Below are 23,968 nucleotides of genomic sequence, written 5' to 3'. Positions count from 1 at the left end.
AACAACAACCATCTCATTAAATTTGCTTACGTTGAAAAAGTTTCGGCATGGCACTTTGGGTCACCTTAATATTCAAATACTGCTGACATTTCTTGAACAATTCATTCATTTTCTTATTTGAGCAACTGTTTAACCTGATATTTGCCGTAGGAGTCACAGCGGCAATGCAATATGACACAGTACAGTAGTTGAGCAGCATAATTATTACAATAGTCAATAGTACTGTGATTGAACTGACTCGTGTGAAAATAAATTTCTTTGCAATATTAGTCAATAGTATGTTAATTGAGTTTCAGGTAAAATTTAGGTAGGGGTCCGCAGAGTTAATAATTTGTCTAAAGGGGACCGTGACAAGAAAAAGGTTGGGAACCACTGCTCTAAAGATTTATGTTGTGACATGAATATGGAGTGCAGATTTGGACTCTTCATGTTAATTCTGTACTTCAACCAGTTTGGTAAGTTGATGAAAGATTATATAATACGGTATTTTCCATCAATTTCTAGCTTAAATAGGGGGGATCATTTTAATTTCAACTTTAGCCCTGGTTTTAGAATACAACAGGACATTCTAAAACCTCTGAAAATGTTTTTTTGTGATTTTTGTTTAAAACCCTCTCCCCTACTCCGAAAATTATGTTTTGCATTTAATTGCCTTGTATTGCATTGACTGCACTTTTTGTTAAGGGAACGTTCAAATATTACGTAACGCTTTTTTTCCGAATTTTTGACCCCCATGTAACGCCAACGTAACGCTTTTTTTAATCCCCCCCTCCCCCATGTAACGCTTTTTCACTACAAATTCAGCACAAAAAACTACCATTCCGTACTCGAAAGCGTTACGTAACGTTTTGCTTGAACTCCCTCCCCCCCGATGTGACGCTAACGTAACGCTTTGCATAAAACCCCCCTCCCCCTCGAAGGCGCTACGTAATATTTGAACGTTCCCTAATGACATGTAAAGTTCAAATATTATTTGCTACTGAACTAAAACACATTAATAATGTTGCAAGACAGCCGCAAACAGTTTTTCTGGTTTTGGTTTATCTTAAAACACAGGAAAGTGGTCATTTCGATTTGTGCACATGACTATGTGCAAAAGTGTACCATAAATACAAATTTTCTGTATAATAATCATGCTTTTAATTGCACCCCATTGCGATAACATACAGTACACTGCGATCACAGATGCGATACAACAGACGACTGGAAGCAGCGAAGTGACATTTAATCTTCGAGTCAGCTGCTCCCCTTAGTTTGGCTTGCCATTAAGTGTGTTTGCCGAGACACAGCTGCATGCTCTGGAGCGGTGTTGAACCCACGTCTTTTCGAACGTCTTGCAGACGTCCTTACCACTCGGCTACGCAGCCGACAAAGAACTGTATTGAAGAAATAGAGAATAGGCTACCACATCAAATTGATCCAAGGGTATTGTATATACAGCTTTTACCTCACACGTGTGGCTTATCATTCTTGTAAAATTAAAACTTTAAACCGATAAAAGCCATAGCCGAAGCGATAGCCGAATAGGCTACTTGTCAAAATCTACTTCAGATCGAAATCCCCAGTGGTAACATGTTCGTACTAAGCCTAGCCTATGCACACTATGCAGCCTTTTCTCCCAAGATAGAAATATCCTACTTTCTGATCGCAAATAATTTTTCGTACAACTTTGTTGGATTTTACATATAAATATTTATATGGAGTTTTTTTTAAACAGCCGTTTATTTTTGTTTATACTGCATGTTTATAGCTGCATGTTGTATCATAAAATTACTGTTCAGACACTGTGAAATGTTTGATGATAAGATTCGTTGTAAATCATGCCTAGGAGTAGGCCTAATGTTATGTAAATTGGTGATGAATGCTACAATACTATTGCTAGAACAGTTAGTGATGGGAATCGCCTGCCGGTACTTGTCATTATGAAACAAGTCAAATGTGCATCTATGGATAAAGAGTCAAGGTAGTCAATATCCATGGCTGGCTGAGCTATAGAATCAAGCTGTCTGGGCTTCCACTTGTGTAGGCCTACAGTAGGGTGGCCCCTTTTGAGGCAATTTTTTCATTTCAACTTGCCTGGGTGATAGATTTTTGCCTTAGCCCAAAATATTAATAAATCCAATTTTTTTTTGAAATCTGACCCTGTTTAGACCCTGCCCCAACACCATTTTTAAATCGAGCCCCCTAAATCACGTTTTTAATGATAAAATTAGTACTATTTGAGCTAGATATATGTTGTTGGTATTCATTTTTATTGATTTTCAGAAAGGAAGACACTTACATGCCTTAATTCAAGATTTGAACAACTTTTTTATTAATTCATTTTATAGTATCAATGTAAATGCTTCTTAAATTGACCGATGAAGTGATATGATTTCTTTCTGAGAGTTAGGCAAAAGACAAAGTGATGAAAGCACTACTAAATTATTGACCAAGAAGTAACAGCACATCGCATTTCACACAATAGAATCTATGTTTGCTTGGATTTTCTGGTGACATGATACTTTTTCCCGATCCATGGCTTTTTTCTTCCTTCCATGATGCACAAAGCTTCCCCAATTTGTCGTTTTTGCCCGGCTATCCGCCCAGTTGCTGTTGTTGTCAGTTTAACTCCATGTTTTACAGATTGAGTGTGACTTGGATAATTTAAATGAAGAAGATGTTCCACAAATTGCTGAATGTTAATGCATGATTTGGTCAGGGGAGGTTTGTTTGTTTGATGTATCCAGGCTTAGGCCTACACCGGTGGTTGAAGATTTAGATTTTAGATTAAGTGGACAGGAAGTCAAGGAAGCCAATCTTCGTGTACACCTTCAGGCATGCCTTTAAGTGTCCTGCCAGAGACACAGCCGCATGCTCTTGGGCGGTGTCGAACCGGCACCCTTTCGATTGCCGTTCCAGGGCTCTCACCACTCAGCTATGCAGCCGACAGGGGAGGTTTATTCAAGAGAATGATTCTTTTTTTGTTTGAGAGGTAGGATATTGTGGAGTACCCACTGCCATATAAGGTTATCATTTCTGTACTGTATAAGATGTTGCCTCAAAATTTAATTTGGGAAGGTGAAGCTCTTGCACTGTAGAATTTTACGATTGACTTTCATCATTAGTGGTGCGCCTGATCTTAGAGATTAGTTTGAATGCATTAGCTGTGATGGTTTTGCTATCATCGCCCAGCATTGCCAAAAAGAAAAGTCACATTCAAGCTAAATATAAAAGTCCTATCAAGGATGAGCCGAACAGTCTTTTTCAAGAAATGCAACTGAAAAAGAATCTATTCAATAGCAATGAAGTGCTCCTAGTCATTCAACAGAGTGTTCAACAAAATTGCTTTTTTGCTCATCCCAAAAACGTGCTTTTGGCAATGCTGGGCGATGATAACAAAACCATCACAGCTAATGCAGGCAAACTAATCTATAACATTTGGCGCACCACCAATGATGAAAGTCAATCGTAAAATTCTTCAGTGCAAGAGTTTCACCTTCCCAAATTAAATTTGAGGCAACGTATTATACAGTACAGAAATGATAACCATATATGGCAGTGGGTGCTCCACAGTCCACAATATCTTACCTCTCAAACAAAAAAGGAATCATTCCCTTGAATGAACCTCCCCTGACCAAACCATGCATTAACATTAAGCAATTTGTGGAACATCTTTTTCATCTAAATTATCCAAATCACACTCAATCTGTAGAACATGGAGTTAAACTGACAACAACAGCAACTGGGTGGATAGCCGGGCAAAAACGACAAATTGCTTAATTGGTGAAGCTTTGTGCACCATGGAAGGAAGAAAAAAGCCATGGATCGGGAAAAAATATCGTGTCACCAGAAAATCCAAGCAAACATAGATTCTATTGTGTGAAATGCGATGTGCTGTTACTTCTTGGTCAATAATTTAGTAGTGCTTTCATCACTTTGTCTTTTGCCTAACTCTCAGAAAGAAATCATATCACTTCATCGGTCAATTTAAGAAGCATTTACATTGATACTGTAAAATGAATTAATAAAAAGTTGTTCAAATCTTGAATTAAGGCATGCAAGTGTCTTCCTTTCTGAAAATCAATAAAAATGAATACCAACAACATATATCTAGCTCAAATAGTACTAATTTTATCATTAAAAACGTGATTTAGGGGGCTCGATTTAAAAATGGTGTTGGGGCAGGGTCTAAACAGGGTCAGATTTCAAAAAATTTTTGGATTTATTAATATTTTGGGCTAAGGCAAAAATCTATCACCCAGGCAAATTGAAATGAAAAAATTGCCTCAAAAGGGGCCACCCTAGGCCTACAGGTTAACCAAAAACTGTGGTGCCAAAGCTCTCCCCAGCTTGTGGCTCAAAAAACAATTGGGGAAACACAGTAGGTTTCAAGAAAAAATGGTTCCTTTATTCATGTTGCTTTTTCTTGTCTTGAGTACAATGCTATGCATTGTAAGGGGATTAAAGGAAAGACCTTCGAAAGTTCACTTCACAGGGATAGCGCATTGTGTAGTGTCTCCTTGGTAGAGCATTCTCAACAACACCTCACGTCGACAACCATCCATTACAACAACTTGCTGTTGAGAAGCATCTTAAGCAGCAGTTGTCAGTCTGGGGTTTTCAATTAGTTGTTGCAGCAAAAGCATACCAAACCAAAAGCAAGTCACTCTACATTATGAAACTGAAACTAGCAGATAAAATAGACAGGTAGAAGAAAAGAAATTGAGCAGAAAATCTCAGAATGAGGGCTTGCATAGAAAATGCAAAGTACATTTTTGCAGATTGAAGCCAAAGACGTTTTGTCAGTTGAATCAGTTATTTTAACAAAACAAGCTAACTTTGTTTTTTGAAAATTAGGTTTTAGAGATAGGTTTTAGTCCATTTACGTAGACTCAAATACAACTGCAGCTTCATACAAACTGCTTGCATTAATGTCACACTTTTGCGCATGTGCATAGCCATGCGGGCAAGTCGAAATGGCCACTTTCTTGTATTTTACATTGAAACCAGAATCAGAAAAATGTTTATGGCAATCTTGCAACATACTTGAAGTGTTTTAGTACATTAGCAAATAATATTTGAACTTTAAATGTCAAACAAAAAGTGACGTCCATACAATGTTAGGCTATAAAATGCAAAAAGTAGTTTTCGGGGTAAAGAGGGATTTTAAATAAAACTTTGATTTTTTTCCAGAAGTCTTAAAATGTCCTGTTGTATTCTAAAACCAGGGCTGAAGTTGGATTTGAAAAAAAGCCGATTCACTCCACCCCACCTAAACTGCATAAAATATCATTGCTGTTAAACTTTTTTGTTTAATTTGTATATTCAAAAATTGTTCAAATGTATAATTGTATATATATCTTAAGTTTTTTGAGTAAGTAAACAAGCTTATTTATTTTTTGCATGTCATATATATACGGTGTGCAGTGATGTGCACTGTGCAAAGCATAAAAACTTGCACAATTACCAGGTGTGTGATTGGGGCTGTTGGCCAACAACACATTTGATGTTTTTCATAAAGTTTTGCTGCTGTGTATTCAATATGTATGATTTATATAGTTTTCCTGTTAAAATTTTCGTAGTGCACCTGTCTGGAGCTTTCTCTTCTACAACGCATTACGGTAGTTAAAATTAATAGAATAAAAAATTGTTAAAATGTTTAAGTATATATATATATAAGTTATTTAAGAACAATGAAAACTATTAATACCGTACTACAAAAAGTGCTCAATGCTAAGCAAAAAGACAAAGCAGAGCGAATTAAATCAAATATAGTTATTACTATCTGAAGCCTTTACAAATTGTTTCACCTAACGGATCATCAGAAGGTCTTATTCAAATAGAATCAAATATAAGTTATTTATATGCATAGTTGTTTTCAAAAGTAGTGTTTTAAATTTTTGCAGAATTGTCTCATTCGCTTTTGCCAAACAATGACACCAGTAGTTATATGTCATTTTTACCACAAATGAATACAAGCAAGTCCAATAATGAATGGGATCTTCCTCCTTTTGCCCCTAACATGGTAAGTAGGGTGTACCATTTTTCAAAAAGTTTTTAGAAATTAGTGCGGCTATGTATCACGGGTTTCCACTTTTGTTAAAAAGTATTTTGGTGGAGTTTCAGAATTTTCCCACCAAAACTGTGGTTCTGCCGCCATTTTGAAAAAATGGCGGCCGGATGAGATATCATGAAGATCTACAGCCTTAAACTGGCGCAATGTGATCATGTAATATGTCGATTACAGGGTTTTTGGGGTCACAGAACACGAATCTGAAGTCAAAAACGCTCTACGTCAACAATTTTACAAAGTGAATTTTGACATATTGATGTGACCACACTGTTTTGGACTGCAGATTTACATGAAAAGAGCATCTTATTGTCATTTTAACCTTAACCAAAAGGTTCGAAAAACAGAAGTAAACTCTCCCAACTGGGTAAATGCCTTAATTCTACACGACGAAGATCTTCATTAGCTACAGTGACTCGAAGAGTAGCTAGTGATCCTACCCAAGTTACAAGATTCAGATCAGTTATGCCACTGAATGAGACGGCCGGTGAAGCATACCCGTCATTGGCACAAACACTAAAAAGAAAGTACTTCCTCATTGGGACCACTAGCACAGACTAGGTGTTTCTGAGCTTCCTAAAAGCTCTGACGTTCTAGCTAGGCTGTTGTTCCTCAGAGACGAAAGTCACAGAACGATCAACCAATCCATCGTGATAGCAAGGGAGGAAATTCGCCAGGTATGGAAACATCATTTTGGCGTGGGTTTGGTATTTAGTAAGAAGAACGAGAAACAATCTGGAACAGAGAAGGAATCGTGTAAGGTTATTGTTAAAATGCGGATATAGACCGGCATCTGAGGAGTTTGTATGAAACTTGTTATCAACTAGAACTTGATTCTAGGCGTGAGAGGAATAAAAGTGATTTATTTAAAAAATGTTAGCGTGATATAGAAGAAAAGCTCAAGGATGCTCTGAATATATCTAAGACTACCTCGCAGTCAATTCTCATGCATTCTGGTATCATTGACTGGGAGACAGATCTGGAACATCTGAAAAATCAGCTCCAGCGAGATCAATTAGGTTGCGCATTGTGCACAGATGCTCTGCAGAAGAGATGGGACTTAGCTAGAGAAAAACTACACGTGCAGCTGGTGAAAGGAAATAGAAAGAGGATGTTGCTGACCTTAAAACAGGGAAGTTGGAGTAGGCTACAGATGAAGAAATATAAAGCGACAACTGGAAAACTCCTGAAAGGAAGAGAAAGAAAATGAATATTATGTTGCCTACAGCTTTAACATCTGATCGACTTGGATTGAGCTATCGGCAAAGAACAATGTTCGTGGCTGCTGTGGCTCGAGCGTCCGGCATACAAGTCTGATATTAATATCTCAGCCACAATAGCTCATACTGGCTAATAAGACTAGGTCCTCTCACTCCCAAAATATCAGAGATGAGTTCCAGGCCCCTGATTTGGAAATATTTCACTGAGACGGTAAGATTCTGAAAATGAGAGGATATGTTTCATCAGAACGTCAGAAACTAAACAAATTCACTTTGAACGTAAGGGTGGTCAACGATATTGCGGAACGCGGGATTAAGCTATTCACTGATTCTATTGACAGGTGTTCGGACGAGAGCCACCGGCAAGCACTCTTGCTTGTTGTGCAAAGGCACAGAGACCAGTTTTCAGATTACAAAATGCTACGTTAGCCAAACTCAATTGTCAAAGAAATTCGTCAAGAATTTAGTGAATTGGGTGTTTGCTTAACTCTGGTATTGTGTTGATGATAATAAAGGAATAGCATGCAGAAGAAACAGGGATGGATCATGTCTGAGAGTGATTAACTCAAATTGTTTGTAAATGAATCGTGATGTCATTTCAAAAGTTTGACAATAGTTCAGGATTATTCATTCTGGCGTGAGGTATTCTTGATCAGGTTGTGTCCATGTCTGTAAAATTTCACCATTAATTTCAAGGGGTAAAACTTCACTTTGCAAAATTGTTCTCGTAGAGCGTTTTTGATTTCAGATTCGTGTTCTTTGACCCCAAAAACCCTGTAATCGACATATTACATGATCACATTGCGCCAGTTTAAGGCTGTAGATCTTCATGATATCTCATCCGGCCGCCATTTTTTCAAAATGGCGGCAGAACCACAGTTTTGGCGGGAAAATTCTGAAACTCCACCAAAATACTTTTTAACAAAAGTGGAAACCCGTGATACATAGCCGCACTAATTTCTAAAAACTTTTTGAAAAATGGTACACCCTAATGGTAAGTCTCCTAGCGAATGAAATTAATAGGAATTGCAAATTTATTCCTATACTTTTCTAGTAATAAATTTGCATGTCTTTTTGTTTTATTCAATGTTGTTGCTACTTGCCTTTTATTTCATGATGTCAATTAATCCGTTTTCATACTTTCATTTTCTCAATATAAATTTGTTGTATGGCAGAGAAGTGCTTCCATTATTGAACCAACAGTCCAACATGCAACAAACATAGCAGTAGATGTACACATTTTTTATTTTGAACTCTGATCTCATGTGATAGATATCAACTCAATTATTACTGTGTCAAACATTTTCACAAAAAAGCTTGTATCATATTTTTAAAATGAGATCTCTTGAAACACTGATTTCAATGAAATCAGTATTTAATTTTTCAGTATCGGTTATCGTTTTTTTAATTTTTTTTTTTTTAACAATTCAGATCATATCGAAATGGTATATGGCCTTCTTGTGGAGCTGATCATAATACAGTGTCCTATTTTTTTTTACTTTATTGCTTTGGTATTTTCCTTAGCCTGATGAGAAACGTACAGATACAGAAGCTGAAGAATTTGAAGTGTTCAGTTGTGCCTGTGAGCATCAAGACATATATTCCAGTGCTGGATCACCATGTGATGAAAACCACCTGTGTAACACTACAGTTTCATGTTTCTCTTACTTAAAGGAGGGGGATGTGTGAGTATTTTGTTTTAATTCATTGATGGTTTAAATTTTTATACCTCCACCAGGTGAAACAACTATTCTCTGAAAAAAAAAAGATTGCCGCACATATTTATTATTACTTACATTGAAACATATTTTGTTTTAACTGTATATACTTATTTACTTAAGCAGCATACTTTCTCATTACTTGCAACCGACTAGCATGGGTGATTACATTTAAAGATGAGTTAAAACTATTGGTTGTCGTTTAGTTTTCTATTTTATCCAGCGTTTAAATAAACAGACAGCATGTTTACCGGTTACTGTGTGATCTGTCAGCAATGACTATTTCTGCATGCATTCATTTTTTAAATTTTTCTTATCTCGTTCCAATGCGTATATTTCGGAAAGACATTGAGTTAATTAATTTGTTTTATCATACAAGTTGTAAATTTTCTTGAAATTCTCTTGTGCATATCCGTAAGTGCAATTTCCTTGCATAGAGCTGGAGTAAATGCATGTCAAAAAATCGATAAGGTGGTAAAAACCTGTTGCCTTTCACAGAAAACAATCGATCAAAGGCTGCATTGCTTCTTCACACAATTCTCAATTTATTTGCCACATAAAAAGAATTGCAATGATTTGTTGTTCTGAAAACATGTGCAACGAGAAGCTCAGTCCGACACTGTCTCCCTCCACAGGTACTTTTCCGTCACCAAAAGCTGCTTTTTTGCACCCATCGTAATAATGGTAACTTTTACTGGCTGAATATTAGCTACCTACATTCGTTACATATATTGCAATTTTTGAAAAATAAATACTATTAATACTACAAAAAGTACTCAATGCCAAGCAATAAAGCCAAGCAAGGCAAGTTGCATCAAATAGGTAATAAGTATATAGCTATTTATTACTGCTAAAACCTCTACAGCCTGTTTCACCTCAAAAGGGGGATCATCAGAAGGTCCTTATTCAAATAGAATCTATTTGAATAATGGCTCAAAGTGCTGTTTACGAGAGCAGTGAAACAAAACATAAATCGACAAACGTTGCAATTGAATTTAATAAAATTCTTTCTAATGTTTCCAAAAGGACTATGCTTTGTAGTTGCCCGAAAATCTATATTTCGCAAGCTAGCACTGGTCCTCTGTGCGGAATGGCCCGTTTCGGTGAGTCCGATTCGGTGAGTCCGATCCCTTAACGGGGGATTTTTTCAATTTTTTTTTTTTAATTATTGGGTACCATAACCTAATTATCATTGCCGTTTTAGGGTTAGGGGTTAGAGGTTAGGGTTAGAGGTTAGGAACTCACCGAATCAGACTCACCGAATCGGACTCACCGAATAGTAGCAGACCCCCTCTGTGTGTGTGGTTGCTGAACACCTGTGGTAGAGGTAGAGCCTACATAAACACTATCGAGACAGCTCTGTTTTACTATTGATTCAACGTCTGCAGACGTTAAATCGATGTAAAAATTGTGAATTTTGTTGTCTGGAAAAAACTATTGTAGTTGTTATTTTTCTGCAGCTTCTCCACCTTCTGCTGCAAATAGTTCATCGATGCTAGTTGCCATCATCGTGAGCCTGTTCTTGGCTTTCATGATATTGTTTGCTGTTGTTATTCGATTTGTCAGACGATCCCATATACATAGAATGCAGGTCAGTTTTTATTTGCATACATTCGCTTAATTTGGGTTTCTAGACTCTTGGCAAAGCTGCGCTGTCATTTACTGCATGTTTTAAATTAATACTGTAAACTTAGCTCACTACCTTTTCCTGAAAATTGTGTGATGTTTGCAGTTTTTTCAGGGTTTTGTCATATATTTATACCAGTTATCGATTTACTTTTACAGTACATGGCGCTACAACTTGGTCAGGTTATTTTGCTGAATAAATGTCATGTTTTTATCTTTCATCACTTCGTATGTCTTTTCGCCTAGACTTGCTCTCTCTAGTATTGCCAAATCGGTTATTTGTGAAGTCCTTGGCTTTTCAATGGCTTTTCAATATTCTCGCCATTAATTCTTTATTCAGGAGTTGGAGAAACAGCGGGAAGCCGGTCGACTAGAAGGAGGCCTGAGAACAACTCACATAGGCGATAGCACACTTGCTGTAAGTTGTTCTTATTAAAATCGATTTGTGCATAGCTCCAAACCATAGAAGTCGATAATTAATCAAGCCTTGCCAACGTGCAAGCTGGAGACCTGACAGGAAGCCGTGGTAATTTTTTTTTAAACTTTAAGCTAAATTTGCTTTATATCTTTTTAAAATAATATCTTTTAAGAATCCAAATTGCCAGAGTGTGATCAATAAACTTCGAATCCCTGCAAAACTCCTAATTTCATGTTGAAAAAACGATAAATCTTTCCCGATCACCAGTGTTGCCAGAAATTTTTTGGATTTTCAGCACAAGTGCTAAAAGCTAGCCCATTATTTGTGTGGTAACACATCACACAAAACACGATACTACTCAAACTATTAACTTATCCTGGCGATTTTCGCTACTAACAGATCGGCCTCGACAGTCAAATTTCAAGCTGCACGTTTGGATGGCCTGTGTAGTGTGTATAAAGGTCGCAGTGCTCCAAACAACTATCTGCAGTTTCGGATGACTAATCTTATCGCGCTATTTAGGATTGGATGAATTCAGCAACTTCCGGGAGTGGATCCGGGCTTCCTTTTCTTGTTCAGAGGACCATGGCCCGACAAATCATTCTGGTTGATTGTATAGGTCAGTGCATGTTAACCTAATACACTGGTGATTGAAACTATTTCGCTGTTGAATATCAATTATCGTAACATTGACACAATTTGCTGTTTGGGGAAGCTTTTTTTACTAAGTTTGCTCTCTAAGTAGGAGTCTTGTCTTTGGTTTTTTATTTCCTGGATTGACAAAATGAAACTATGTCTGTGAAACAACAAAAGAGATAAAACAATTATGTTTGGCGAGAAACGTTTTTCTTCCCAAGAAACTACTTGTTGTTAAAGTTCCTAATCTTTTCCATCCATTCTGTTCTTCAAGTGATTATCCCATTTAAATAAAGTTTTTTCTGACTTTGCATAAACACATGACCTAGCTGACAATGAATTTTTTTTCAAACAGGGAAAGGGCGCTATGGAGAAGTCTGGAAAGGAACTTGGCAGGGACAGCCAGTTGCTGTTAAAGTTTTCGCTTCCAGAGACGAACAGTCGTGGGCCAGAGAAACTGAGATTTACAACACTGTTTTACTGCGTCACAATAATATTCTCGGCTACATTGCGTCAGACATGACGTCACGGAACTCAGAAACTCAGGTGACGATTTGCTGTATATTTTTCAACTGCAAAGTTGTCACTTGGACAAAAGTCAATGTCTTTTTACATTCTACCTACTATGTAAACAAAAACCCACGTCTTAATTAAACGACCCAGAACGTTGTGAAAAGGTTATTCGTTTTTGAAATACTGGGTCATTTCTTGATTTAGCAGTTGGTATAGCGATCCTCACAATACCGGGAAACAAGAAACGTTAAATCGTACAGTTAGCTAGATCTGAATTAAGTGCCTTCACAAAGAGTGTTGTTATCTTTTTAACCATACCAACTCTCCGACCTCCGTGTCCCACATGGTGCGTCGAATACCATTTATTGATTGAAATAACGCCATTCCGGGCTGATAGATAGTAAAATCAAAGAATGTATTCCAAGTGTGGTGGTTTATCTATCATTAACAAGTCAAGTACATTTCACCTAGTGCCTTTGCTTAAGCCATTAAAGTGACCAACTTCTCACTTTTTACTTCTGACGTGGATTTGACGGAAAGACACGTTGAACCGACTGTAAATAAACTTTTTCGTGCATCAGCTTATCTGTCTTCGCTTGTGTACCAATTGGAGCCACTGAGTCTGCTTGTGGCGTCGCCCAGTCAACAAATAAGAACGTTATTACTTCGATTTAACGTTTAGAAACGTAGCTGCATATTTTCTTTTAACCTCTCCTTTACATGCGCGTTAGCATCACTTGAAACTTTTGTGGAATTGTTCGGTCACACAACAAAGTCTTGTTTTGTCGAAAATTGTGTCATGCAATCTCAATTTTCATCTGATTCCTCCACCTGTGAACAGCAGATGGGACAATTTACTATAGATTAGTATGTTACTAAATTCTGTTGTCAATTAAAGTAAAGCAATGGGTTTAGAGTTAAATTTAAGAAAAGCAGAATGCGTGACTGTATCAAAAAAGAAAACTTATCCAAAATGCTACTTGACACTCAACGGTGTTATAGTAAAACAAGTTGACAAATTTAAATATTTTGGGCACATTGTACACTTTTAGTAAAATGAGCACAGTTTTCAAAAATCGCAACAAAACAATAAAAACCGAAATTTAAGTTTTAAAATCATATGTAGAATCAACTTTAATCTACGGATGTAAATGCTTCAACGTATGGAAGGTGCGAAAGGTTTCAACGTAAAAACTTTTATTTTAGCAACTTGTTTCTTGCTAACACTAACCGCGTCCTAGACAACGAATCAATCGTTTTTTTTACATTGATTCCACGTTTGCAGACGTTGAATTCAATGTGAAAACAATGGATTTGCTGTCTGGGGTGTTCGTAACAACTAAATGTTACACTTGGAGAGAGGTTTCACTAATTTTTTGCGTTGTATCTTCTAGTCTGACCCGCTTTTTGAATTAGCCAATCCACTTGAGCTATTTAACGTTCAGTTGCATTGTTGCTATCAGTATCTTTATCTGCAGTTGTGGCTAGTATGCTACTATCATCCACTCGGCTCTTTGTACGAGTTCCTTCAGCGACGGGAGTTGGACAAGCATCTCATGTTGCAATTGTGCATCTCAGCTGCCAACGGCATAGCCCACTTGCACAGCGACATTCGTGGGATTTGTGTAAGTATTTTCTAAGTAAAATCACTCAGGCTGAGTCCTCATTTTTGTTTTTTTTGACAGATGAAGAATTGTAGTGACATAATTAAACAATGTTAACTTAGCATCAATTGCTGGAACATGCAGCCTTTAATAGAGTCACCACCGTATCTACAGACGTCCACCAAATTGTCACTTATTCTGTAATTTTTCCGATCATACACAACCGACTCTTTCAAGTAAATTGATTCGTTATGGATTGCCTTTTGAGCAACAATAAATTGACCATGTCACTATGTGATTGAACAAATCTGAATTGAACTTATTTTTTTGTGCACTTCAACAATCGGAAACTTTACTCTGTCCAACTCGGTGACCGAGCCTATGTCAGCGGTTCAAAGCCTCTACAATTAAGCTAAACTGCCAGAATTAAGCTCTCAAAGAATCTTTCTCATTCCGAGGATCAACATTCCCATTATCAATCAATCATGCAAAGTTGTGATCGACTGATCGTATGCCGACACCTGATTTGTCTGTCAAATTTTTGGCTGATGTATAACTTCGTTTTCGTATAAAGTTCTTGCTTTATTTAAGTTGTAATCAGCAAACTTCACCTGCAACTACTGTATTTGTAGCTGTTTCAAGCGAAAACTGTAAGAATGATGAAGAAAAATTAAGAATGTGTTGGGAAGTTGAATTACATGGATAATTCTCATATGGATAAGAGTTCTTTGAGACCGCTATTCAGACTTGTGTACAAATCAAGGCTCTGACAATTTTTTTATTATAAACTTTCGACTTTTGCATGGGTAACCACTATTTGCCGCTCGTGCTGGGGATTTTCCTTCGGAAGTGTTAACGGATTGTAACTTTCACAATCATTTCATGATTTGTTCACAATCAGCCAACTTCATGAGCATCTACTTTGTTTAGGGGAAGCCAGCCATTGCTCATCGTGACATCAAAAGCAAGAACATATTGGTGAAAGAAGATTTAACTTGCTGCATTGCTGACTTGGGTAAGTGATATTGCTTCAACGTCTGCATTGATCCAACGTCTAAAGACGTTGGATCTCAATGTATAAAGGATGGATTTTGCCAGCTGGATTATTATTGATTACAAATTACACTATATTATCTTTATATTGATCCATTGTTTGGTTACTTAAAATATGCATTATGCACAGATTTGTGGTAATTCATTTTGTAAATTTCTGGTTGAATTGTCTTTTGATGTCATTGGAAAAAATTGTTTCTCTCCTTTTAAACAAAAAAGAAGTTGTTTTATTGCAGTGAAGTTGTGTATTTTTGCATAAGTTTCTGATACTGTATGTTCGTTTAATCTTGTTTGTTTTTCTTCTCCACAATAAAAACTTAATTTAGTATAAATCGATAAATCAAATTTTTGCAACAAAACCTTTTAACCAATCAAGCAGTCAGCGAAAAAGGCTTCCGAAGCTAGCAATGTCACTTTAACGTTTACAGGCGTTGGATCTCTGCAAAAAAGATGAGTATACTAGGACTCCTATTTCACTTATCTTTCAATTTAGAGAAAAAAATATTTTGTGAGGTGATTTGATGCCTTTGGCAATAATATACGTTGGACCAGTAATCTTAAATTTTTTCTTGTTTCATTCTAGTTATTTTACTTAAAAATTACATTAGCTTGATGTCGTGTTTCTGCAGGACTTGCGGTCACTCACGACAGCACAGAAGGAAAGATAACAATTCCGAAAAACAACCACAGGGTGGGAACTAAGAGATACATGCCACCGGAAGTAAGCTGCAAGATTGTATCATATCAAAGAAAAATGTTCAGTCCTTGACCACTTTCTATGGGCTTTCAGGACCGAGGAAGGTTTATTTTTACCACTGTATGTTGGCAGTGTTTTTCTAGACAGCAAATCAACGTTTTCAGACGTTGAATCAATGTAAAAAATCACCTGATTTGCTGTCTGGGTAGGACTCAAATGATCCTTGACAAGCAAAGCATTTCAGGAGGTCTCTGCGGCCAAAAACCGCAAATCAGTGGAGAAGACTGTTTTTGTAATGCGATATAAGAATCAGACATTTGGAACGTTCCGAGTAAGAACAAAATATTTCCAAAGACAACAATCATCCGAAAAAAATTCAAGAAGATTTTACTCTTGATTCTAATTTCTTGTTTTTTGAAAACCAACGATTGGGAAGTTTGCTTCAATTGTGAATGTGAAAAATTAAGCCTATTTTTCACTGCTTAAATGCAAGATATCCTATGAATTGTTTATATGCGTTACACTACAAAATTGAATCGTTGTAAGTGTAATACCAGTGGTAGGCCTAATTCAATATTAATCAGGTCTCCCAGACAGCAAATCAGTCGTTTTTGACGCTGATTCACAGCCTACAATCGTTGTAAATGTAAAACGATGTAAAAAGCAACTGATTTGCTGAGCTTTTCCCCGTTATACCTATGTATGTACATAGTAATACTCCAGTTTTAATCCGGTGATGTCCCCGTTACCGAGGGTGGCCGGATCCACCTCTACGTGCCGCAATCGCCTTCCCACCCTGCCTCCATGTCGATCCGTCTAAAGCTTGGATGTTCAACATTTTATTATAGTAGGCCGCATTGTCACTTGGAAATTGGAATACTTCAATGTGCCGCAGAATCTATTAAATTTCAAAAAAAAATGAGTTATTAAAAATTGTTTTGCTCTCATGCTTTACACAAGACTAATCCTAATTTTTTTTCTCGTCAGGTTTTGGACGAAACATTAAACACCTGTAGCTTTGAATGCTTCAAGCAGGCGGATGTATATTCTTTTTCGCTTGTGCTGTGGGAAGTAGCGCGGAGATGCCGATGCGGAGGTACACAGATAGCAAATCAGTAGTTTTTTTACATTGATTCAATCTACCTCAGCTTGAAATTGACTTTTAATCCGTTTCTAAACAAATGTCATTTTTGATGAATTGTTGGGTGACGTATCTTTGATCTGAGGAATGCAAGAATTTATCTGTTGTTTAAAGTGCCTCTGACAGGTAAATAAATTTGCGAAATTTACCTAAGATACCAAAAAGGTGACGCTAACAAACTTCCCTGACCAGAAAATTATAAAAAATATCAACAGGCTACTAAGTTACACGCTTGCAAACTTTCGTTGACATCGGCGAATCTGACACTCATTCTATTGCGAAAATAAAAACGGCAACATCGCTGTGACGTCACCGTAAGCTGGAAGGATACAATCTGTGGTGACTGGTGACTTGGTTAGGTATAGTACGGCTACTGCAAAACGTGAATGTGTTTGGCTCTGTTGGTCTAAAGCATGTGCAAATTAAGAATTACCGAAATAGAAGAGTGAACTTACTATTACTACCAGGTTTTGATCAAATAGGTTGAGTTTATTTTTATCAAACAGCATCTCAATTCAATTGAAATTGCAGTTTCATAGGGCTACAATTTTGATACTTTTTTATTTGTCCTAATCTGGCTATAGCCATTTGCAGTATAACAACAGTATCTCACAAACAGTAGGCTACCTTTAATTTATGGTTGAGGCAATGCCTAAAAATTGCTGTTCATGTGTATTGCTGTATTTTAAAATAGCCTATCTATCCAAAATTTTCTTGCCAACTGAAAGAATTAAATGCAATAATTCTCATTGTTCAGATGCTTCTCATGTTGCCTCAATAGACTCTTGCTATAATATTATAACTGATGCTCTCAAAGCAGCTTCTGATAAAATCTTTGTTGATGTAAAGAAATGTAACATATTTTCTGTTCCTGGTTGGAATAATCATGTTAAGCAAGCTCATGCTACTGCCAGAGAAAGTTACATCATGTAGGTAAAAAATGGGAAACAGTGAAATGGTTACCTATATGAGTTGATGTAGAGCAAACGAAAGGAGTTTAAAAAAGCCTTTCACCGTTGTAATCATGCCTCTGAACAACATAGAGCAAATGTGCTTGCCTCAGCACTCAACTTGGACAGCTCACATAAGTCATTTTGGCAGAAAGTAAAAAAGTCTACTTGCAAAAAGAGTTCTCTTCCTGTAAATGTTGGTGGAGCAAAAGGTCCTGAAGCAATTGCTGAGATGTGAAAACATCATTACAGCTCTTTGCTAAATTCTAGCAAAACCAACACTGAAAAAGAATTTGTTAACTCATGTATTTCTTCTAGGGATAAATATTACAACTTTTGTTGCAACATGGACACAATTGGTTCCTTGCTTGTCAAACTGCCATTAAACCGCGCTGCTGGTGCTGACAAAATTTCAGCTGAACATATTGTTTATGGTGATTATTCGTTTTTATATTAGTGTACTTTTTAATATGTGTCTTAGTCATGGCACTGTACCAAATTCTTGCTTGAACACTGTCTTAGTCCCGATTGTAAAGAATTTGAATGGCGACATTCAAGATTCAGGTAGCTATAGACTTATTGCTCTAGCCATAGTAATCTCAAAACTGTTTGAATGTTTTATTTGAATCATCTATTGCCTTTCTTGAATACCAGCGACAATCAATTTGGGTTTAAGTCTGGTCATAGTACTGACATGAGTGTTTTTTATTAAAACAACCAGTGTCCTCTTATATCAGTCATGACACTCCTGTATATTCTGTCTTTTTGGATGCTTCAAAAGCCTTCGACAAAGTCAATCATCATTTATTGTTTAAAACGCTTATCACACGTAACGTGCCTACTGCCTATCTATTTTGTTCGCTTATTGGAATACTGGTGACCTTTGTGCCTTTATAGTAAAAAAACCATGCAAGTGAGGTGGGAAGGTCACCTGTGCCAATCATTTACTGTGTCCAACGGAGTCTGACAAGGTGGGGTGTTCAGCCCCTATCTTTTTGCCGTATATATTGATCAGCTTTCTTATCTCAATAAAACAAAAGTTGGTTGCTATGTTGGCAACTCTTGTCTAAATCATATTATGTTTCCTGATGACATTTGCTGCATCTCGCCTAGTTTGTATGGCTTACAAAATTTGTTAGATGTTTGTCACAAGTATGCTGTTGAACATGAAATTACTTTCAATTCTAAAAAGTCATTTGGTATGTTATTCTCCCCAAAAAACTTTTATCTTTTACGTGCTCCTCTGCTACATCTAGGTAAATCTGAAATTGTATTCACAGACTCTGTAAAATACCTGGGTGCAGTAGCGTAGCCAGGAATTTTAAAAAGGGGGGTTTAGACCACCCAGCGGCGGGGGGTCTGGAGGGCCTCCCCCAGAAAATTTTGAAAAATTACTTTGAATTTGGTGCATTCTGAGTGCATTTTCAACAAAAATGTGGGTACGAATATTCTTGTAAAATGGTGCTGTCCGGTAGCATAGCAAAAGGATAAGATCATGCTTTCTTCGGCATTTTTCGGAAACAAAGCTAAGTCTCTACGTTTTCTTGTTGCTAATTCCTGGCTGAGATGTTTGAATGTTTGGTATTGGCATAACTCGCTCTTTTAATGCAATTTTGTTTAAAATTAGGCAATTTTTTTTTTAGACTGAAAGCATCATTCTCAATATCATGACGTCACACGCGTGCCAAAGGGGGGGGGTTGTAACCCCCAAAACCCCCCCTCCCCTTGGCTACGCCACTGCCTGGGTGTATTTATTGATAGTTCTCAGATGAAAATTATATTTCAAGGCAAGTACGCTCTCAGTACTGTGCTGCAAATAATGCAAAATCTCAATTTTTCTAAATGCTCACCCGCTGTAAAAAACAGTTTATTTCGTTCTTATTGTATGTCGTTTTACTTATCCCAGTTGTGGAACAAGTTTAGATCTTCTAGTATAAAACAATTACGTGTTGCTTACAATGACTCTTTCAGAATACTGTATTGCACAATTTGCCTCGTTAGGTCAGTGCCCGTGAATATCAAGTAATGAATAATGTAACTACGTTTGATGCTTTATTGAGGAAAAAACATATTTTTGTTTATTAACCGATTGCATACACTCCTCCAATCGCTTTATATCAGACCTGATGTCATCTGATTGTTTTTATCGTTCTAATACTTTCAATTCTTCCAACGCTCATTGTATGTTAAAATTTGTAACAGTAGATAGCCTATTTAGTGAGCTTTTAAACCGACGGCATCCAAGGTGGCTCTCTGTGATCTTTGTGCATTTTCAGTTTGTGTATTACAGTATTTCGTTGTTTTGTTTTCGATGTGGACAGCTTTGTCTGACGCAAATAAAAAATAAATATGTGACAGTGTCAGTGACAAAGACTGTGTGCTTTCTTTTCACGCTTTCCCACAAAACAAGGTGCTGAGAAGAAAATGATCGAAGTTTTCTTCAAGTGTTCGAAAGTAGGATGGGCCATACAAAACTAGTCATATATGTTCACTTCACTGAAGATGATTTTGTTAATACCACTCAAGTAAAAATGGGCTTGAGCAAACTTTACATTTTGAAGAAATCTGCCATAAGCTACCATCTATAAAAGCAAAGATGCAACCAGTTGCTGATGATGATTTCAGCACTTCTAAACAACAACGTTTACAAAAACGTATCCTTGTACAGGTAAACTAGGCTTTTACATGTATAGACTCTGCTATGTACGTACTGAGGGCACATCATGAGAGAGAGAGAGAGAGAACTTATATTTATTTTTGAATAGTGATGATGAATTAAATATGAATGATGATTCGTACAATTTCTTCATTTTTCACTTCAAGTATATTTTAGGTTTTGTAGGAACGTATCCAGTACAGTTTTATTAAACTGTAAAAACAACAGATCTTTGAAAAAAGCAACCGCTTGTACCAACTCCGACTAAACTGTGATCCCGCAATTACATCTAGGAAACGTATGTTTCATCCGTCGCTAAGAACGCCGACTTAGAATGACGTAATACCACTAAAGTCGTCCCAGAGCAGTGAAATATGGAGTTTCGCCTGTGGTGGCGCTGCGGAACCGTCGTTTGATGTAAATTACGCCCTAACCAGTCGAGCTACGAGGTTAAGGTTAAAAAGTTCGCTAAGTATGATTCTGCGCAAGGAAATGCTTTAAAAAGTTACTATACTTGGATCCGACCTGTCAGGGGCACTTTAAGATCTTTTTCCAAATTGGAAATTTTACAAATATTTTGTTTAGTATCACTTACTAAAGCTAAATGCTTTCTCTTATCTTTTGTGACGTAAGGCAAATAAATTTGTAAAAATACACTACATACATACATCGCGCCTATCGCACAACAACATGAAAGCTCTTTCAAGTATTGCAATGTATGTTGGTTCCCATGGACTTTGTACCATATTGATTTTAAAATTTGCAAGTTATCCTTAACCCATCTCAACCATACACCTTCATTTACGAACACCATTTTTTAGGCATTCTTGAAGAATACAACCCTCCTTATTATGACGTAGTCAACTATGACCCGTCATTCGAGGAGATGCGAAAAGTGGTGAGCGTAGATGGATACCGGCCTATGCTTCCCAATAGATGGACAGCGGACTCGGTGAGTGGAATAGTTTTTGTCTGTTTTAGTTGATATGTCTTAGTCTTAACAAAACATCATTGATCAAATTTGTAATTTTTTTGGTTCATAATAAATGGTCGTATTTTTATCTTTTTTTTTGTATTTGTGATGTCATTGTTTTGGGGCCGTGTACTAGCAAATGATACATTTATATGTTCACCACCCAAGCAACTGTTCATGTATTTTTCTGCCTTTACGAGGTTTCGCCACCGTTCCCATGACATGTTGGGATATCGTATATCTTCCAACGGGCACTTTTTCTCCCTGACAACTTAGTAACGAAAATTAACATAACTTTTTCATTCTTTGTATGTTTTTAAAGGAAATTGTATTTGCTCGTTTTGTTCGGAAAACCACATGTGTTGCCCAGGAATCGAACCTGGGACCATTAGGATTAGATTGTTTGCTTGTGCTGAACAAAACAGCGTAGTTTTATTGTTTGTTAGAAATATCCTTTGCGATTGATTTTTGCGTATAGAATACACTTGCTATGGTGGTGGGTTGACCAAGCTTGACCATCTTTGTTTCAGCTTCATTTCTTGTGTTCGGAGTGGTAGATCCTGTCTTCCATCCCAGATTAGGTGACGTTAAAATCACGTCACGAGACAATTCGCAAAACAGAAACGAAATTTGTTTATTTCTTTCCATCATATGCTTTTGTTTCCCTGACAACGTCTGCAGACGTTGAATCAATGTAAAAATGACGGATTTTGCTGTCTGGGTTGCAGTAAGTTTACAGCATTTTACAAGGTCTGCGTTTGTATTTGCAGTCGCTTTCCTTGATGGCGAAAATAATGCGGGAATGCTGGTGTAAGAATCCATCCGCCCGACTGCCTATCCTGCGAATCAAAAAGACCCTGCTGAAGACAATTGACCAGGTGTGATTGCAAAGTTTTTATTTAAGGTTTAAGTTAAAACAATCTTTTGATCGCTAATTTTCTGTCAAAATTTTCAGTCAATTGAATGTTTAATAAACATTGTTTATAGATATAACTAACGTTGTAGAAAGTAATAAATAAGAATTTTTACGAAAACTTTCGCTTGGTCTACTTTACCTGTTTTTTCTGCTTTTTTACTTATACTATCTACTAACATTTAGATCAAAGAAAAACGATAAAATGTGTAACTGTGAAATGATGACAATCTTTTTGATTTCCTCAACTATTCCTTGGTTTGTTTCAGCTTGCCCCTAGCAACCCTGACGTCACGATATCACAACACGAAGACAAAGATCCGTTAATAAAAATACCATCCAAGATGTCTGACAGCTCTTACGCAAATAATCTTCTCTGATCAAAGTGAGCTTTTTGTCCGATTTGTGTTCATCAATGGGGAAGAGGAAGACTCAGGAGTCAGGAGAGACTTTTTAAACTTTCTAGTAACTGAGGTTCATGGTGATCACAGATGGTACTCACTGCAGTTTTACTTTTCGTGTTTCGTGTTGTTGAAAGGAATGTCTGATCATTGGCGGGATCTGCCGTAGCCAGTCTCCAAAGTAACGACCTCGAGACCAGGGGCGGATCCAGCAAGCAGTAGATGGAGGCAATTTTAATACAAACACAATACTGTAATGAGTAGTCTAAATTAATCCGACCTTGCAAACATCATGAATAAAGTTAGGGGGAGATCGTCCCTCTACTCCGCCACTGCTCGAAACGTATCTTTTAACTTGTGTCTTTTTCGTGTGCTTTTAAGTGTCCATGCTCACTTTCGCACCATTATTGTCGTTTTAGAATATGAATTTGATTCTTAATGATGATCATTGAATGGTAGCTAAAATATTGTATTTTGTCAAACCTTTTTGTATGGTGCTGATAACGAAGAAATCTGTACAGCTTTTCTATCTTGTATGCTTGTCTTTTTAATGTCACTTCTTACAGCGTTTAAAGCATCCATATCGTTGCACAACAGTCATTGAACATTTCGTGCTGGACGCCATTTTACCTTTGCTTCCCTTTCCAATTCTGCTTTTTAAATGTATTATTATTTTTTATGCTTACTGCAGAACTTACACACCTCACAGCGTCTTGTAATTCACATTGTGTACAATATACAGTAAGCCTAGGCATAATGCTCAGCCCTAATTTGGCTCTGAAATTTTTGATGTTTCTTTATCTGGCAACATTAGACATATTTACAACCAATCGTAATGTTACTTTCAGGTGAAGCACGTCCCAATACCCAGACATTAAATCCGTCATTTATGTATTGGTTCATCGTCTGCAGGCCTTGAATCAATGCAAAAAATGACAGATTTGCTGTCGGGTAAGTTATGATCCCTTTCAAGTGGCCTATTTTACTAACTTTTCAATATCATTACAACTCATAATTTATTAATACCAGGTGGTTTGATAGATTTTTCATTCGAACGATGTTTCTGATAATTTTTTTTTGAAATCTTACATAAGAAGCACGTGATTAAAACCAGTGACGTACTTTCCGTTTGGTGCACAATCAGGAAACAGTGGTTCAGTTAGTTTAGATCTGTGGCCTCCATCTTTTGAGAGTTTCCCTCATTGAGTTTGATGATTGTAATTTATTACCCCCCTTCTTTTGTATCCACCATCTACTTTTCTTTGACACAACACAGCAGCCTATTTATATTTTTTCTCAATGAATGTTAGGCTTTCTTGTGGTAATGTAGCGAAGGAATCGTCTTTGATCAATGACAAAATAATGCGAAATTAAGCCACGCACCTTGGAACCGAAAA

The 23,968-nt window shown here is 36.9% G+C and overlaps 1 protein-coding gene across 1 annotated transcript; it reads left to right on the top strand.

Annotated features, from left to right (window-relative positions):
* The first annotated feature begins 322 nt into the window (after positions 1 to 322).
* LOC145769637 (activin receptor type-1-like) lies at positions 323 to 23,692 on the top strand. Its single transcript, XM_082581310.1, has 15 exons — positions 323 to 455; positions 5,889 to 6,007; positions 8,797 to 8,957; positions 9,489 to 9,625; positions 10,451 to 10,581; positions 10,957 to 11,034; positions 11,557 to 11,653; positions 12,026 to 12,216; positions 13,662 to 13,808; positions 14,718 to 14,802; positions 15,470 to 15,561; positions 16,525 to 16,633; positions 21,106 to 21,236; positions 22,028 to 22,135; positions 22,440 to 23,692. Exons 1-15 carry the CDS (start codon positions 398 to 400, stop codon positions 22,548 to 22,550), a joined length of 1,755 nt encoding a protein of 584 aa, XP_082437436.1. The 5' UTR covers positions 323 to 397; the 3' UTR covers positions 22,551 to 23,692.
* Positions 23,693 to 23,968: the final 276 nt, after the last annotated feature.

Source organism: Aplidium turbinatum, chromosome 4 (assembly GCF_918807975.1).
Source record: "Aplidium turbinatum chromosome 4, kaAplTurb1.1, whole genome shotgun sequence".
Classification (NCBI taxonomy): Eukaryota; Metazoa; Chordata; class Ascidiacea; order Aplousobranchia; family Polyclinidae; genus Aplidium; species Aplidium turbinatum.
The sequence above is the reverse complement of the archived record's forward strand: the minus strand, read 5'-3'. Positions and strand labels throughout refer to the sequence as shown.